At 32.0% G+C, this 18,468-nt stretch overlaps 4 protein-coding genes across 7 annotated transcripts; all 4 read left to right on the top strand.

Moving 5' to 3' along the window:
* Window positions 1-516: 516 nt before the first annotated feature.
* Window positions 517-1,322, top strand: LOC115714671 (uncharacterized). Its single transcript, XM_030643422.2, has one exon. The coding sequence runs from the start codon at window positions 627-629 to the stop codon at window positions 1,125-1,127; it is 501 nt and encodes a 166-aa protein (XP_030499282.1). The 5' UTR covers window positions 517-626; the 3' UTR covers window positions 1,128-1,322.
* A 2,387-nt stretch (window positions 1,323-3,709) lies between these two features.
* Window positions 3,710-7,519, top strand: LOC115714178 (protein FAR1-RELATED SEQUENCE 6). Of its 2 annotated transcripts, none has more exons than XM_030642751.2 (2): window positions 3,710-3,856; window positions 5,278-7,519. In XM_030642751.2, exon 2 carries the CDS (start codon window positions 5,389-5,391, stop codon window positions 7,405-7,407), a length of 2,019 nt encoding a protein of 672 aa, XP_030498611.1. In that variant the 5' UTR covers window positions 3,710-3,856; window positions 5,278-5,388; the 3' UTR covers window positions 7,408-7,519. The 2 variants fall into 2 exon arrangements, with proteins under 2 accessions (XP_030498611.1, XP_030498613.1); XM_030642753.2 differs by having other exon boundaries at window positions 3,726-3,856; window positions 5,389-7,519.
* Window positions 7,520-10,716: 3,197 nt separating this feature from the next.
* Window positions 10,717-13,665, top strand: LOC115714686 (calmodulin-like protein 3). Its single transcript, XM_061114630.1, has one exon. It carries the CDS (start codon window positions 13,022-13,024, stop codon window positions 13,472-13,474), a length of 453 nt encoding a protein of 150 aa, XP_060970613.1. The 5' UTR covers window positions 10,717-13,021; the 3' UTR covers window positions 13,475-13,665.
* Window positions 13,666-16,253: 2,588 nt separating this feature from the next.
* LOC115714031 (uncharacterized CRM domain-containing protein At3g25440, chloroplastic) lies at window positions 16,254-18,461 on the top strand. Of its 3 annotated transcripts, none has more exons than XM_030642543.2 (4): window positions 16,254-16,409; window positions 16,749-17,073; window positions 17,179-17,586; window positions 17,861-18,461. In XM_030642543.2, exons 1-4 carry the CDS (start codon window positions 16,318-16,320, stop codon window positions 18,386-18,388), a joined length of 1,353 nt encoding a protein of 450 aa, XP_030498403.2. In that variant the 5' UTR covers window positions 16,254-16,317; the 3' UTR covers window positions 18,389-18,461. The 3 variants fall into 3 exon arrangements, with proteins under 3 accessions (XP_030498403.2, XP_030498405.2, XP_030498404.2); XM_030642545.2 differs by having other exon boundaries at window positions 16,266-16,409; window positions 16,771-17,073; XM_030642544.2 differs by lacking the exon at window positions 16,254-16,409 and adding an exon at window positions 16,432-16,612 and having other exon boundaries at window positions 16,771-17,073.
* The last annotated feature ends 7 nt before the right edge of the window (window positions 18,462-18,468 follow it).

Below are 18,468 nucleotides of genomic sequence, written 5' to 3'. Positions count from 1 at the left end.
AAAACTAGAAAACAGAAAACATCAAAACGTTGTTTTCAATTTTCAAAAACAATTTTTTTTTTTGTCTAACATATTATATTTTATATTTTGTTCACATACTCGGATCCTAGACCCGAAACCATACCCGAACCTAGACCCGGATGGGTTAATGTCATGGTATGGTGCTAAAATATTGATTTTTTTTTTTTTCGTAAGAAAAAATCTAAAAATAGTTTTTAAAAATTTGTACCAAACACCATTAAATTTTTAAAATGACAAAAAACTGTTTTCTATTCTCACTTTAAAAAATACAATTTTAAAAACTAAAAACTGAAAACACAGCCAAACAAACTCTTAATATGTAACATTTTTTTTAACATATGTGTGAGAGGAGTGAGTGAAGATAAATGTTAATTAGAATTTTTTTTTTTACATGTACTAAATCATATTTCTAAACTTTTTTCACCGTTACAAATTTCTCTTTAAATCTAACAATCTTTTAATACCTGAGGTAAAAAAAAAAATTAATTTGTTACATGTAGAAGGTAAATACTAAATAGTGGCAGCATAAACGAAAAGAGTCCCTCGAAGAAGGGAATCATCCGAAACACCTCAATCGAAATTCGAAGGTCGAACCACCCAAAACAATGGCAGTCTCCAACCTACAGAGACTCTCCGCCCAAATCCACCGTCTTCCTGCCCTCTCCTTCTATTCAAACTCTCTAATTTCGAGATCCTCCGTCACTTCAACCTCACCCACATCGCCATCTCCCTCTTCCTCAAGAAAAGTTTCTGATCGTATTGTCAAGCTCTTCGCCATCGATCTGGATGGAAAAAAGCGGGAGATTGTTGGCTTGACCGGTCACACTCTTCTCAAGACCTTGGCCAACGCCGGTATGATCGAGCCAGCCTCCCACCGGCTAGAGGATATCGACGCTTGCTCCGCCGAATGCGAGGTCAACGTTGCCCAGGAATGGCTCGACAGGCTTCCGGGCCGCTCTTACGACGAGGAGTTCATTCTCAAGAAATACTCAAGAGCTAGAGTTCTCAACAAGCACTCCAGGCTCAGCTGCCAGGTCGTCCTCTCGCCTGATCTCCAAGGTATGGTGGTCGCCGTTCCCGAGGCTAAACCTTGGGATATCCCATAAGAAAGAAGCTAGGGTTTTTCATTTCTCATAAATTGTTTTCCTTTTTTCCTTTTCTGGAGTTGGACATGAAATAATTTGCTTGCAATTTTTTCTGAAACTTTGGAAAAAAGCATTACATTTTGATATAATTGAACTATGATTGGCTTCCATGCCATCTGTGTAAGACAAATGCCATTTCATTTTACAATTTCCCTATGTTTGGATTGTTATTTGCATTCATTATGGATATCGCTTTTGTGCTCATCTTGTTTGTGGAGAGTTCTTGCAAAGAAATCAAAATTAGGGATTTAGTCATGTTATTCTTTGGGTCCTTATTCTGAGCTGCGTAATGCTAAAAGGCACAAGTGGTGCTTAGAGTGCAATTATGTATCGGGTCTTATATAATTGAATGTAATTACTACTAGTACCTAATAGTAATGCTCAACACTAATTGGATGTTTAGGTTATTTGGAATAGGGATGTAAAACTAAACTTGTTCTTAGTATCATTTTAGTGGAAGTGGGTCTCATTTTTCAATTTGTTTATAGGGTAATCTCAAACTCTTTGAATACTTGAGTTTGAAATTCCTTTAATCTCAACTCTTCTCAACTTAAACTTACCATGTGAAACTCTTACCACAAACACCCAATAAGTATAGTTTTTCTTATCTTGTGAAATGAAACTATGCTAAACATTTAGTTTTGCTGATTTTAATCTTCTTGTTGTTTATTCAAGATAGTTGTTTCCTAGCTTTGTTGTGTAGGAAGTTTCTCCATGTGCCATTATCTGATGCAAGTGAATAAATTTGTTTTGAAATATGCTTGTTTGTTCCTTAGAATTCGGTTTTGGAACATAGCTTAGTGCTTACCTTACTAATGTCATGAGATTGAGGAAGAAATGTCTACAGTTGAAGTGTGTGACTTACAATTGGATTGTGAAACTGTAATATGTTGTTTTTCCATTAAAGGGCTTAGAGTGAAAGTTGAACTTGTGTAATTGGTCTCATGGTATGGTATGAAACACTAGCACTTTCGCCATGAAGGAGATGACTTTAATGGCATTGTATATTGCTGCTAGTAATTTCATGAACCTGCTAGAGATACATATCGACAACAGTATAAGTATTTTTCTTGTGGTCGAAATACTGCTTTGTCGAGGTGATATAGTGACATTGTTATGACTGTTATTAAAGTGTATGTTGGTGCGAGAAAATTGCTGACAGTTGAAACAGAACATTTTGATTTTCTGCATAGAAGAAATTCTAAGCTAGAAAGTTCTCTTCAGCTTATTTTTTTCTGTAAGGGACCTTATAAACAATAGGAAGCTTGGAATCTTTTCATTATGAGGATGATTTCCTTTCTTTCCTTTGGAGCTATGGTTATCCTAATGCAATCCATTGAATGCTCTTTCTTTAGAATTTTTTTATATAATTTGATCAAAAATAACTAACTGAAAATAGCTTATACTCTTGACCCAATTCCTATAAAGAAGATAGGAGTATGTATGTTTTTAGCACCAAGGTACTTTGGAGATATCAATCGAATTATGATGCTTGTTCGGAGACAATTTGTATCACGAGTCACGTGGCTATCTTTGGTTGGTCGGCAGCTTATCGCTTTTTGCAGTTTTTTTTTTTTAGATTTTTATTATTTAAAAATAAAAGAGTCATGCATCCATTTGCAGTTCTCCAAGCTAAAATGGCAAAATAAGAAATCTTAATTTTGTTTGTGTCAACTACAACATGTTCAGTTTTGGACTGTTCACATAGATTTTTCTTTAGCTTTTTTCAATTTTTTAAAGGAGATTATTCGTTCGTTGCTTGAGAATTTGAAAAGAACTATCAATTATCAAATCAATCTTTCTTTAATAAATTTCCAAATACCCATAGATTAAAATCACTCGGCTACAATTAAAATCATCATCAAGTAATTTTATAGTTTATTTGTAGCATATATTTGGATAAACTATGAATAACAATATTACAATACACCTAACAAAAAATAGACAACTATGATATAGTGTTCCTAAGATACAATCCTATTTAACGTTGGAGAAAATATAGTTATCTATCTATTTTGCAAAGAAATAGTATGATCGAGCTCAAAATGGAAAACATACAAAAAAGGTTTAAGCCTCCACCTCCTTTGTAAAACAACATAGGCATCTAACTCTAACCATTATGGTGTGCAACAATATAGTGTGCACTGTAATTACAGTATCTCTCTTTGTATTTGTTTGTTAAATTGCGAATAAATTACAATAAAAAAAATATTCATTTTGGTGTTGTGATTGAAAGTTGAAACTGAAAGAGTAACACCATATTTAATATTGGTGCAATACAAAATTTAGTGTCAAAATTGAAGATGGTGCCTTAAAAATCATGAACAGTAGCACACCGTCCTCTATATTGATAGTAATACCTATATTCAACTTCAAAGAATCAGGATGAATCACTTGCCACAAAACAGGTTTCACATAAGTCAAACCACATGTCGTCTAGAGTGAAAATTCAGAACACTGCACTACACTGCTTATTGGGCTATCTATCAACAGTATGGCCCAACAGAGCTCGGACTAGTAGTCCAGGCCCATTCATATGTCGCAGTCGCAGCCTCTTCTCCTCTCCAAAATCCATACAAAATCCAAATCTCAGTTAGTTCATCGCTTTTCTATGAAGAAATATATAAAAAGTAAGTTAGTTCAACGGACCTACTACTCTTCCACGGAGATTTCGACCATCGTTCTCCACTGTAAGCTAATTTTATGTTCAATTTTCTCCGCTAGAATTAGTTTTTTTTTTTTTTTCAAATCAAAGATTTGTTTTGTTTTGAGTTGAAAAGCAAGAACAGCTTCTTGTCTGGATTTTGAGTTCACGACGATCCAGCCAATATTTTCATTCGAAATCTTGCGAAATCGAAATCGCCAGTATCACTCGCCTGAATTTGATTTCTTACTGATTCTTCAGGCCCTTGTACTACTGGCAAATCTCAATAATTCAATAGTTTTTCAATTTTTTTTTTTTTTGGTTTGTTTGAATTAATGGTTATAAAAAAGAATAGAAAGCAAACGCACTCTGTCCCAAAACCGTGTAATCGAATGTTTTGAGGCAATTTCTTCGTTTGCGAAAGTGAAATAATATTCTAGAAGCTGTAGAATGTCTAGCTTACTCGCCCATATGCTCTTTGTTTCTATGATCTTATTGGGCACATGGTTGGACTACATTACATACCACCATTTACTCCAATTCACCCTTCTGAGTTTCACTACGAGGCCTGAATGTAGATTGTTTCATTTGATTAGGGTTATTTCCAAGTTCAAAATCTAAATGTTCTACTCCTATTCTAATGGTGAATGAAACAAATTAGGGTTAGTCAAACCCAAAAGTATTTTATTTCCCTTTCTACTATTGAATTACATTTAAGGCCACGAATCAAATTTATGCGAGAATCGTGCTGTGGTATGCTCTCTGTTATGGAATTAGATTCAGGATCATAAATTGGCTTTGTTTGAAGAGGAAAGAGTTTTTCTCTGTCATTGAAAATAGTATACTCCAACTAAATTATAAAAATGTGTCAATTAATTTTGTGGAGTTGTAGTTCTATTACGTACTAAGCACTAAAAGGGTGCCAATTTTATTTGACTCTAATTTTTCATTCAACCTAAGAGTTCATTGAATTCGTATACCTCTAAACTCTAAAATTTGAGGACCTGAATGAATGTCAAGCTTTTTTTTTCTGTTGAGAATAGTGAGTTTATATAAATAAAGCAAAGTTAAACCTCATGTTATTACAAAATAAGTTCGAAGGTAAGCCAGGGACATCTAAACAACCATACCAATTGTGGGTAAAAGCCCACTTAGCTACATTATGAGCCATACCGAATGAATGTCAAGCTTGATCATGTGGAATGTTTGCTTAATGATCGTATTTTTCTTTTTCTTTTATCCATTATGTTTATAAATTGAAATATTGTGGAGATAGATACTGTAGCAGTTCACTGGCATGGGTTCAATTCCATTATTGAAATATATATCTAGTATATATATATATATATATATATTTCTTTGAGATGTATACAAAGTTAAAATTATTTGTACCTTTTTTTTTCTTCTTATTTCTTATGCATCAGCAATGGCATGTATTTTAGTTATTTGTTGGGATTATATTTTCAGATAGGCGAAAATGGTGCAGCTGGGGAAACTCTTAGTTTAACAGTCCATGAATGATGCAAGCTTTACCAGCATTGGAACTTAAAGTTGTCTGCCTCTTAAATTGTGTTTCAGATGGAAGAAGTTTGTCTCAATAGCGAGCCAGTGTTTGATGAAGGTGATGAATATGATGTTGATGGACATTTCTTAATAGTAGAACATGATGAAGAATCTGGGGAAACACAAAGAAAGGATCCCCCTCTTCCAACTGTGGGATTGGAGTTTGATTCTTTTGATGCAGCTTATGATTTTTACAATGCTTACGGTAAACAGCAGGGTTTTGGTATTAGAGTGAGCAATTCATGGTTCAGATCAAAGAGAAAAGAGCGGTATAGAGCTAAATTAAGCTGCAGCAGTGCAGGGTTCAAGAAAAAGAGTGAAGCTAACAATCCAAGACCAGAAACACGAACTGGTTGCCCTGCAATGATCGTCATCAAACTCGTGGATTCTACAAGGTGGAGAATTGTTGAAGTAGAACTTGAACATAACCATCAAGTCAGCCCACAAATTAAGAGGTTTTATAAGTCTCACAAAAGAATGATTGTTGCTGCCAAAAAGACTCAACCACCCCCTCAGCCTGTTACAGAAGTACACACTATTAAGTTGTATAAAACGGCCGTGTTGGATTCTGGGTGTAATGGATACTTAAGTTTTAACGAGAGTGAGGGTATGAGCTCTGATGATCGCTCTAAATGTTTAGAACTAAAAGAAGGAGATGCTCATGCAGTGTACAACTACTTCTGTCGCATGAAAATGACGAACCCAAATTTCTTTTACTTGATGGACATTGATGATGACGGTCACCTCAGGAATGTTTTCTGGGCTGATGCTAGGTCCAGGGCTGCATATGGTTATTTTTGTGACACAATTGCAATAGACACAACTTGTTTGGCAAACAAGTATGAGATACCTTTAATATCATTTGTTGGAGTAAACCACCATGGACAGTCCATATTGCTGGGTTGTGGCTTTATTGGACAAGAGTCAGTAGATTACTTCTTATGGATGCTCAGGGCATGGCTGAAATGCATGTTAGATAAGCCTCCACGAGTTGTCATCACCGACCATTGTAAACCCTTGCAAACAGCAATTTCTGAAGTTATACCGAAGGCTCGTCATTGTTATTGTTTGTGGTATATTATGCATAGAGTTCCAGAGAAGTTGGGAGGATTGAAGGGATACGAAACAATTAAAAGACAGTTGAATAAATCAGTTTATAATTCCTTGAAAATTGCCGAATTTGAAACTTCTTGGGCCGACATGATCAAACGGTATGGCCTGGAAAATAATAAATGGCTTCAGTTGCTGTATGAAGAACGACAGCTTTGGGTTCCAGTTTATTTAAAGGACATATTTCTTGCTGGAATGATTCCTATTCAAGAAAACGAGAGTTTGATTGCTTTTTTTGATGGTTATGTACATAAGCACACATCATTTAAGGAATTTGTCGATAAATACGATCTAGCTCTACATAGGAGGCACATGAAAGAAGTCACAGCAGACCTGGAGTCAAGAAATACAACCCCTGAATTGAAAACAAGATGTAATTTCGAGACTCAGCTATCGAAAATATACACAAGAGAAATCTTCAAGAGGTTCCAATCTGAAGTTGAGGGGATGTATTCCTGTTTCAACACAAGGCAAGTTAATTTCAATGGGCCAATTATCACATACATTGTCAAAGAAAGGGTTGAAGTTGAGGGGAGTGAGAAGGAAGTCAAGTACCATGAGGTTTTGTTTGAGACAACACAAGTGGACGTCAGATGCATTTGCAGTTTGTTTAATTACAAAGGCTATCTATGTAGGCACGCCTTGAATGTTCTTAACTACAATGGCATCGAGGAAATTCCATCTCGTTACATTCTGCCTCGGTGGAGTAAAGATTTCAAGTGCAGGTATCTTCTTGACCATGACTCTAGTGATTCTTCAGTTGACATGTATAATAACCCATTGTACTGGTATAATAATCTAATTAAGCTCTCCCTTCCGGTTGTGGAAGAAGGGGCACAATCGCAAGAACGTTATAAGACGGCCTTGCAAGAATTAGAGGCATTGTTAAACAAGTTTAATCTTGTAGAGGATAACATAGTGTAACATAAATAAAATATTAACTTGGCAATCTGCTACGAACAGGAACAGTAATATCTTTCCACGAATGACTGATTCAAGTCATAGGAATATATATTTGAAATTCTGGTGTCATGATTGACTGTAATGGCATCCTATTGGTGTATGAACCATATGTCAAATGTTTTCCAAGTATAAATATTAATAACTATAAAAATGAAATTTCTTGAATTAATAACATAATGGTAGGTAGTTAAGTGAATGAGCTTCAAGACAACCTTTTTCTCTTCAATGAAGGAGAAAGTACAGATTTCATCTTCTTGTTTTCATTAGTTTTGAGCTTTATAAATCAGAATAGGAGGATTCAATATGAACCAGAACATGTATACATGAAAAATACACAATATCACCCAAACAAAACAGTTAAGACTCAACCGATCAGTTTGCCACATGTTGGGTTGAAGAATAAATAAGATTGAGATTGAAGTACAGAATAACTCCAGATTTAGCTTTATCCCCATGAATGCATGATAAAGAATTCAGTTAGTAGCCATCAAATTAAATTTTATTAATAAATGATCAAATACTCATGGATTAAAATCACTTGACTACTGTTAAAATCATCAAGTACATGATAAAATAATCTTATTTTCTATTTGCAGCATGTATTTGGATAAAATATGACTAACAATAATATTATATTATTTTAATACATTACACCTTTGAAAAACAGATAACAATAATATTCAATCACTTAAAGTAAATAAAAATCCATATAACACAAAACAACCTAGGCTTTTGAGGGAATGCTTAGAAATCTTGAAGAGTAGTACCAATTCCAATCAAACCGTCATCTATATTATTGATAGCAATACCTATATTCAACTTAAAAGAACAACTTTTCACATAAATTTGACGCAAAATAAAATGAGTTTTTATCATAAGTGTTGATGAGATTTAAGAAACAATGAGCATGAATTATAAATGAACGACATGTCGTCGTCTACAGTGAAAATTCAGAAGACGACACTGCATATTGGGCTTGGGCTATCACAATCAACAAAATTCAGATTAGTAGTCCAGGCCCATTAATCGTCTGCAGCCTTCTCCCCACCAAAACCCAAACAAAAACAGAAAATTACACTAGATATACCTCATTTGAATTGATACTTTTAATTTTTACCTTCTATTTTTAAATCTATTATGTTTACCTCTTTTTTTTTAATCATTCTACTAATTTTATCTCTATCATTTTATGATAGTCTTTATTTTTCTATAACCAAAATTTTACCCAAATTTTTTCACAACACAATCTATTATGTATGAAACTGTCTTAATTATGTGACAGTATGAGAGTAAATGTAAATTTAATTAATTTATATATATATAAAAAAAGTATTCTTCAATTTCTCTTAAACAAAACTCTAATTAGGACTGCACATTTAAATCGTTGGCGGGGCCAACCCTACCCAAAAAAAATAAGCCGAAAAGGAAAAATAGTGGTGGACTGGAATTAGTTGGGTGGAAAAACTCGCAGCTCAAAGGTATTGGGTCGAAAACGGACCCAAATTTCTCAAGAGATAATTACATAAAACACTATTATTTGTAAAAAAAATTACATTTTTACGTTTAAAGATTTTTTTTACTTTTTTACGGTTTTTCATAGAAACAACATGAAAACTACATAAAAGTAACATGAAAATAACATCAAAACAACAACAAAAAATAACATACATATAACAAAAAATCAACAAGAGTACAACATAAAAAGACCGTATTTTCTGTAAATAAAATAAAAAAAATTGTGAAAAAAGTTTAAAATTTCATGAAATCGTATTTTTGTAATTTTTTTTATTATTTTGGTGTATTTGTGAAATAATCCCATTTTTTAACTCTTTACAACCTAAATCAACTCGACTCTTTTCTCTTTAAAAAGACAAATTAAGATTTTTGTCCCCTAAATTTTAACATGTACTAAATCATCTTTGAAATTTTTTAGCTATTAAAAATTCTTTTGATCTATTCAAATTATTTGATTTAAGAATTTTACCCTACAATAATTCACTTTAACCTTACATATATATTAGAGAAACATTAAAAAGTATCAGTGCTTAAATTACATTATATGTTTATATCACGATTTGATTTAATTTAATATCAGACCACATATAATTTAATGTAATAAAAATATGATTAACCAATCCAAAACTACATGTTTAAAAATGCTAGTGCCAAATACTCTATATATTAATACCATTTTTATTGTTACCCTATCCCTAAAATGTAAAATCTTTTTAGTTGTGCGCCTCCATCAGCTTCCCTTTCTCTTCTCTTCCTAACCCTAACTTCTCTCCTTTCATCGCTATAAATACTCCAATATAAACCCTAATTTCAACGCAACTACCACTCCTCTTCCTCTCCGATTTCAGTAAGCTAATTTCATGTTCTGTTTTCTCTTCTAGAATTACTTTTATGTTTTTTTTTTTACTTCTTCGTATTTGAAATCTTTGAGTTGAAAAGCAAGAACAGCTTCTTGTCTGGATTTTGAATTTACGACGATCCAGCCAACATTTTCATTTGAAATCTTGCGAAATCAAAATCGCCAGTATCACTCGCCTGAATTTGATTTCTTACTGATTCTTCAGGCCCTTGTACTACTGGCAAATCTCAATAACTCAAATAGTTTTTTTTTTTTTGGTTTGTTTGAATTAATGGTTATAAAAATGGAAAAATAAAAAGCAAACGCACTCTGTCCCAAAACCGTGTAATCGAATGTTTTGAGGCAATTTCTTCGTTTGCGAAAGTGAAATAATATTCTAGAAGCTGTAGAATGTCTAGCTTACTCGCCCATATGCTCTTTGATTTTTTATGATCTTATTGGGCACATGGTTGGACTACATTACATACCCAAGTTCAGATTGTTTCATTTGATTAGGCTTATTTCCAAGTTCAGAATCAAAATGTTCTACTCGAAACAAATTAGGGTTAGTCAAACCCAAAAGTATTCAATTTCTGTTGATTACATTTACTTTTTTGGTTTTGACTGTAAGACCTTACCTGAATGTTATAAGTGAATCAAACAAATTAGGTTTAGTCAAATTCAAAGTATTTAACACGCTCTTTTAAACCATAAAAACATCTCAAAATTTATGGGAGAAACTAAAAAAGAAAAGTAAAAAAAGGGGTCATACTTATAATTTAGTGGTTTCATAAGGGCCCTAGCCGATTCCTGTCTCCCCAGGTCACTTGGTTAATTTAATTCTTCTTCCTCCAATATAAAATTTTATGGCTAATTAGTAATTTTTTTTTTTTTTAATTTTGACATATATTAAATAATGCCCTTGAACTTTTTTGGTCGTAATTTTACTGTTTTAGGTACTAAATCATGCACCGACTTTGCATGATTTAGTACACGTCAAATTTAAGGGAAAAATTGCTAATTAGCTTAATTTTATTAATTTTTTTAAATATAAAAAGATAATAATAAGAACTTAGAACTTTCTTTTTTTGAAAAATACCAGTAACTTTCATTAATAAGTAAAATCATCCATAACAATGGAACGTACTACAGAGGACTTGACGAGAAACAAGAGTCTCTTGTAATACAATGGACAATTCTATTTGCAGATCGCTTAACAAAACACACAATAATTTAGCGTCAAAAAGTATTTTCACCCCAATTACTATACCAAAAATATTCTAATTGAAACACACGACCTGACGAGAAATAAGAGTCCCTTGCAATACAATGGGCAACTCTGCTTGCAGATCGCTTAACAAAATACATAATAATTTAGCATCAAAAGGTATTTTCACCCCAATTACTATACCAAAAATAACACTAAAAAAATATTCTTTATTATTATATTAATTTTTTAATAAAATAAAAAAAAAATATCATATTAATTAATAAAAATTATCACAATTGTTATACTTAACTAATAATTTAAATAAACTTACTAATTAGATTAAAGATTAATTTTAACATGGTTTAATTTTGAAAATTATTTATATTGTTTAGTTTTTTAAAAAAATAAAAAAAAATAAAATTAATTTTTACCTAAATTATAATTAAAAATAAAAATAATTTATCGTATTAACATTTAAATTTATACGAAAAAATATTATAAAGTGCTTTTACAATGTAACCCTCTAAATAAAAAAGTCACACGATAGAAAGTTTGAATTTATTTTTGGCGTGAATTTTTAAAATTTTGCAAGATGTATTAAATAACTATAATGTACACGGCTATAACTAAACAAGTCTCACGAATGCTGAAATAGGTAGGAGTATATCATTACGCCACTTTTAAATAAATGCATTATTTTCGGCATATTAAATTTTTTTAAAATTTTCAAAATTTTACAGGATGTCTTAAATAACTATAATATACTACTATATAAAAAAAAGACTAAAAAAGTTTGTCGGGTGCCGAAACAAATAGGAGTAGATTTGTACATCACTTTTAAAAATGTGTATTATATAATTTCCCAAAAAATCATTCTTAATTTTACAAATACAATAATATAAATATTAATTAAATTATTAAAAAAAAATTATGTAGTGACTACAGTGCACGAGAGATAATGTCGTACATTGTAGATAAAACCTCAATATGATGCTAGAAATTAACAAAAATGTGTAAGATAGCCTAACCAACAAACGGAAATTATTGTTATGTTTATATTTTTCACCTTTAATTGTAAATGTTATAAATGTATGTTGTAACTAACCAAAATGTCTATACATTTTTTCTCAATTTTTCTCAGGAGGACCACTGCCCTTTTTCGCTTCTATGTGGGTCCACCCATACCCATACCCAATGGAATTTCCCTACCCCAAATCCATCAGAGATTAAACAGGTCGGGGAACGTGAATATTGAGAAGTCATAAATGAGAAATGAGACAGGATTTGAACGTGCATTACACACTCACTACCCACCCAATTTCTATCCCTAATCCAATGTCACCCTTCTAGACCTAATAATATAAAACTAAAATTAAACGACTTATAAATCAACCATATAACTGAAAATAACGTTATATATCAAAGTATATTTATAATTGACTATATTGTGAGAAAACACTTGAAAATGTCAAACTCTTCATTCTCTACCACCCTTAAAATATGGTTCTCTTCCTAAATCAAACTTCCATTTTAAAATAATGTGACGGCATTAAGATGTTATTTTCACCAACAATCAATAATTTCAATGGTCATATTCTCCTTATTTAAAACACACAATCCAACAAAGACTGCAAAAACGTGTTATACCTAATTCAATTTCAAACCACTCGAAATCGTGTTTCTTAACAAACTTTTTTTTTATAACTACCAAAACAAACGATCCAACGTTTTTTACGAAAACCTTTATATATAAAGACACCAAATACTAATTAATTAATTTCTCTTATCCTTAACCAATTCGAACAATACTCACCACATATATTCCTTAATATCTTTGTTCTTCTTAACAACCTCTTTTTCTCCAACACAATTCCCATAATTCATTTTTCCCAAAGTTCAACATCATATTTCATTCATTATCATAAAACCCAATACATAATAATTTCTTTCTCTTAACTTATTACATAATTTTATTAATTTTTTTTATTTGTGCACACCAAGTGTTCGATAAAATGGATCCAGCCGAGCTAAAGCGGGTTTTTCAAATGTTCGACAAAAATGGCGATGGCCGAATCACGAAAAAGGAGTTGAGTGACTCGTTAGAAAACTTGGGAATCTTCATCCCTGATAAGGACTTGATCCAAATGATCGATAAAATCGACGTGAATGGCGATGGGTACGTGGATATCGACGAGTTTGGGGCGTTGTATCAAACGATAATGGACGAGAGAGACGAGGAGGAAGACATGAGGGAAGCTTTCAATGTGTTTGATCAAAATGGAGATGGGTTCATAACCGTTGAGGAATTGAGGTCGGTTTTGTCTTCCTTGGGACTCAAGCAAGGTAGAACAATAGAAGATTGTACGAGAATGATAAAGAAAGTGGATGTTGATGGTGATGGAAAAGTCAATTTTAAAGAGTTTAAACAAATGATGAAAGGTGGTGGTTTTGCTGCCTTAACTTGAAATAATTAACAACAAAAACAGAAAAGGGTTCAAAGAAAAAAAAAATGAAACCCTTCATTCATTTCTGTTTCTCTTTTTCTTTTTTAAATTATTTCTTTATAGGTTATGATTTGTTAATACGAAGATGAAAATTATTTGTGGTTATGTTATATCATATTATCCATGAAGAAAACATTTACAAGTTTACAACACGTTTTGTTGTGTTTTTTCCTTGAAGTAGTTTAGAAAACAATTGATGTTAGTTTTTTTTAGTGAAAATTAAAAGTTGGTGATTTTGTAATTAAGCAAGTGGGATTTTTCCAATGCAAAATGGATTGGAAAATGTGGTTTGCAAAGTGGGAAAGACGTGAATTATTGGATCCTATCCTCAAAATTCTCAAAGCAAATTGTCAACATTTGTTATTAAGTATATATTAACTTGCTTAGCAACATTTGGAGAGTGCAGCAATTTGATTAACGATATTCTTTAAAAATTAATATATTAAATTATATAGAATTTGATATTTGTGTCGATGACAGACAACTTTAAAAGGTATTGAGATAAGTAAGAATTTAAAATTTACCCCATATTTGATATAATTTTTAAAGGAATAATGTGGCAAGTCTTCCAAAATTTATATTTTTTTTTTTAAATTTATTAGAGTTAGTCACATATTGCTAATGTATAAAAATAAATTGTTATAAAATAGACTACTACTCTCATTACCAATTAATTTTGAGATGAACCTCAATTATTTTATCTCAAATTCTAACAAAATTTTTATATTATTTACACTTTTTCCATCAATGATTTAATCAATTATGACTTATAGGATTAATAGAGGGATTATTTTATTAATATTTATGTAATTTTTAATAATTTCTTTATGTAATTTTTTGTTTCAGAATGAGGTAACATAATTTAAATTTGAATCATTTACATTTGAATTAAATTAAATTAAAAGTATATCCTAGAAAATTAGATAATTAAAATATCATACTTATTTATCTCCACCAAAAAAGATCTCAAATTTAAATTATATTTTAAAAGTACTTATATATACGAATATATATTTGAAATTAGAAATAATTATAGTGGATTCAGGCTATAATTTTAGTGCATTTATTTTTTTTATTTTGCAATTTGCACCTCAAAATGAAGGCTTGGAATTGGAAGGCCCTTACGAATGTTTTCAATAAAACTAGAACACAAGAACCCCAACATCAAACTCATGAAGTAGGTTCTTTATTTTTAATTAAGATTAATTAGTTTCTTTCTATGTTTTCTTCACTTTTTATTACTTTCTATATAATTTTCTTTAATTTTTGGTTTAACAGCGTGTGACCGTGACAATAAAGTATATCAAGCACTGTCAACTCTGTACAAGACGAATCATAAAATATTGTAAAAAATTCAAAGGTAAATATAATACAAATGATATACTTATGTAACTTAGGGCCAATACTAAAGTATTCGAGAGCCCAAGGCACACGCTTGGTTCGCCTACCCTCAAGCTACGCTTGTGTGTGTCCTATTTGTTTAATTAATGACTTCAAATTTATATTTGTTTTTTTTTTTTCTTTTGTTCCTTGGGCAGGAGTTGAACAAGTGATTGAATATTCATGGAACAACAGTACTAGAAATACAATGACTGAATTTATAGAAGTAAAGGGAGTTTTTGATGTTGAAAAATTGAAGGGTTGCCTTATGAAAAAAGCTAGAGAAAGTAGCAAAGGCACCCCACTAATATTTAAAGTCTTGTCGGTTCATATCTTGATGAAATCTAGCTATCCATGTTCAGTGTTCTTCATGCAAGATTTTTATGTGCAACAACCTCCCCACTAATACAGAAACACACTACTTATGAGTTTGGTTCTAAACAATCATTATATATAGTGATTTTTTAAGTTTTTTGTTAGTGATTAGTTGAGTACACCATATAGTTGGATGAACCCGGTTGCACATACTCTCTTTCTCAACTCTCCTTCTTCAGTTACATGGATTTTTTAGTTTGCTTTCCCACCTTTATAACAATTCATTCGTATGATACTTTCACTTTAGATTTGGTTGTGTTCTTTGAGTCCTGATAGTTTAATTTACAAATTTCAAGAAAACAAGATTGAATTCTACTTTCTATATAAATAAATATGTATGTATAGATATTTTGTGATTATAATGCACACTTATCAAATTTATATTTGTACTTATACAATACTCAGTTAGTTCTCAACTACTCCACTAATATAACCAAATAAAAGTATAAAACCAACTGTCACAGTTGTCTGTATTTCAACAAGAAAAAACTATCAAGAAACAGAGAACACCAATTTTCTGTATCTCAAAAAAGAAAAAAAAAACAGAGGCATTCATTCAAAAAAAAAAAAAAAAAAAAAAAACAGAGGCATTTTTGTAAAAATATTAAAAACTGTAAATCCGGTATTTTTGTAAATATTTTTTCATAATTCTGAAATAATCCAAAATCAAAGGGCTTAGTTAAAAATTACTAATTTTATTAATTAATTAATTAAATTTATCTCTAATTTTATATTTAATTGAAACATATCTCTTTTTATACTTATTGTACCTAAAATACTTTGAGAGAGTCCCATAGAAAGTATTTTAAAGTGATAAGGAACAAAATTGGTATAATGTTAAAAAAAAATGAAAATGATAAATCTTAAAAAAAGACAATATAAAAAGAGTACAGTCTAATTTCCTCACATTAATCAAAGGGCACCCAAGCTTCTGGCCCATTTCCACTGGCCCAGGCCCATATTCAGTAGCCATGGCAGATCAGATGGAGTCACAGGCGTGTTCTTAGTTCATACCAAAATTTCCAATTTTAAGGGTTTTGATTGGAGCTATGGCGATGAGGGCCTTGGCTTCACTCTCACTACGGAGATCCCACAAACAGTTTAAGATTCTTTTGTGCAAACCCATCTTTTACAGAATCAGGTACCTCTTTCTTCTCTGCTTAATTTAGTACAATAATACTGCAGTTTTCTCTTATCTGTATCTTACCATTCAAATATATTTATATATATGTGTGTGTGTGTGTGCGGTTCATCATGAATTGAGATGGAGCTTTATTTTTCACCATTAAAGTTTTCAAATTTCTTGATGGAAACTGAATAATTTGTTGAAGAAATAAAATGATGGTACTTTACTGTAGAAAAGCTTGAACTCCTCTTATACTTTTTTTTTAATGTATTTGAAGTTATAGAATTCAATTTCATGTAATTAGAGATTTTCATTGCAACAATAGATATTTGTGTCTTACTCACGGAAGAATAGTTTGGATGGTTTTCTATGCAAGGTTATTGTTCAGGAGCCTGCTTTTGGATACCTCCATGGTAGTAATAGAAGGTTTCTCTTAGATGGGCAACAATGGTTTCACTCAGCTTCATGCCTACGCATGGTTGACAAGGTTGTGGAGCCAACAAATGACACTGAAATTAATGCTGCTGTTGATGATGGAGTTGGTAGTACCAAGATGAAGAGGATGAAGCTCAAAGGGAAAAGAGCAGTTGTGAGGTGGCTAAAGTTCTTTAGGTGGAAGAAGAAGAAAGATTATGAGAGAATGACACCAGAAGAAAAAATACTCTACAAATTGAGAAAGGTCATCTAAGCTTTTTAGTGTTTAGATTGATTAAGTTTCATTTTTGCTACTTTAGCTTATAGTTATAGTATAGTTTATCTTTCTTTCTTTCTTGTTGTATCCCAGGCTCAAAAGAAGGAGGCAAGATATGTTGAAGCTCTTAAAAAGATTGAACCTAGTGAGTCATCTGAGACAACCCATGACCCGGAAATTTTGACCCCAGAGGAGCATTTTTTCTTTTTAAAAATGGGACTCAAGTGCAAGAATTATGTTCCAGTTGGTAGAAGAGGAATCTACCAGGGTGTTATTCTGAACATGCACTTGCATTGGAAGAAACATCAGACTCTGCAGGTGGTGGTGAAGACATTTACGCCTGAGGAGGTTAGAGAGATTGCTACTGAACTGGCGAGATTAACTGGAGGGATTGTGCTTGATATTCACGAAGAAAACACTATAATTATGTACAGAGGGAAGAACTATTCTCAGCCACCAACTGAAATAATGTCACCTAGGGTCGCTCTTTCTAGGAGGAAGGTATCTTCTTGTTTCTCTTTGTCCACATTGCTACATTAAGCTTAGCTTATCCTATCAAATCCTAGAAAGGAACAAACTTTTGTTTTCTTTAGCTTCCTGCCTTTTGATAAAGCTCTTGGTCTGAATGCATTTGTTAATGTTGAGTTTTGCTGAATAGGCTTAGATTTAGTTATGTTTGTTATTACCACTAGTTGTATTGTACCATGGAGATTTGTGTTTGGCTTTGAACTTGCGCAGCTAATACTTTTCACTGGCTGTTATCTCATCTGTTTAGGCTTTGGATAAATCCAAGTATAGAGATGGCCTCCGTGCTGTGAGGAAGTATCTTCCCAAGCTCCAGCAGGATCTTGTATTGTTGCAGTCTCAGGCTAAAAGCAAGCCTGCAAATATCACTGATGTTGTTGAAAAAACCGATGAAACTGTTTTACAGAGTACAGACTCTGAAAGTTATTCAAAACTCCAGTGGGAGAAAATGGCAGATGAGAGCAAACAATGTTCAGCGCGTGATCTTGTGATGAAAGCTGCATTGGCTTCCGATTCTGAAGATCTATCAGACATTTTCGAAACTGACTCCGAGAGGGAGGCTGAGGAGAAAGGAGAACGACCACTTTATTTGGAAGAGTTCGAAAAGTTTCCAGTGAAAAACTATGAAGAACCTGAAGATTTTCAGGATCACTTGCGTCAAATATCACAAGATTCCAAGAATGCTAAATCATCCAGTGAAGATGTGGATTTGCAGAATTTCGACGAGGTTGACAAGTTGTTTATTCGTGCTGCTTTTCGTTTGAAGAATAGAAGATAGTTTTGTAAAATATTTAGCTACCATAATCAATTTCATTGATATTTTTTCAACAAAGGTTCAGTTTTTGTTTCAACCAGTAT

Source organism: Cannabis sativa, chromosome 4 (genome assembly GCF_029168945.1).
Source record: "Cannabis sativa cultivar Pink pepper isolate KNU-18-1 chromosome 4, ASM2916894v1, whole genome shotgun sequence".
NCBI lineage: Eukaryota > Viridiplantae > Streptophyta > Magnoliopsida > Rosales > Cannabaceae > Cannabis > Cannabis sativa.
The sequence above is the reverse complement of the archived record's forward strand: the minus strand, read 5'-3'. Positions and strand labels throughout refer to the sequence as shown.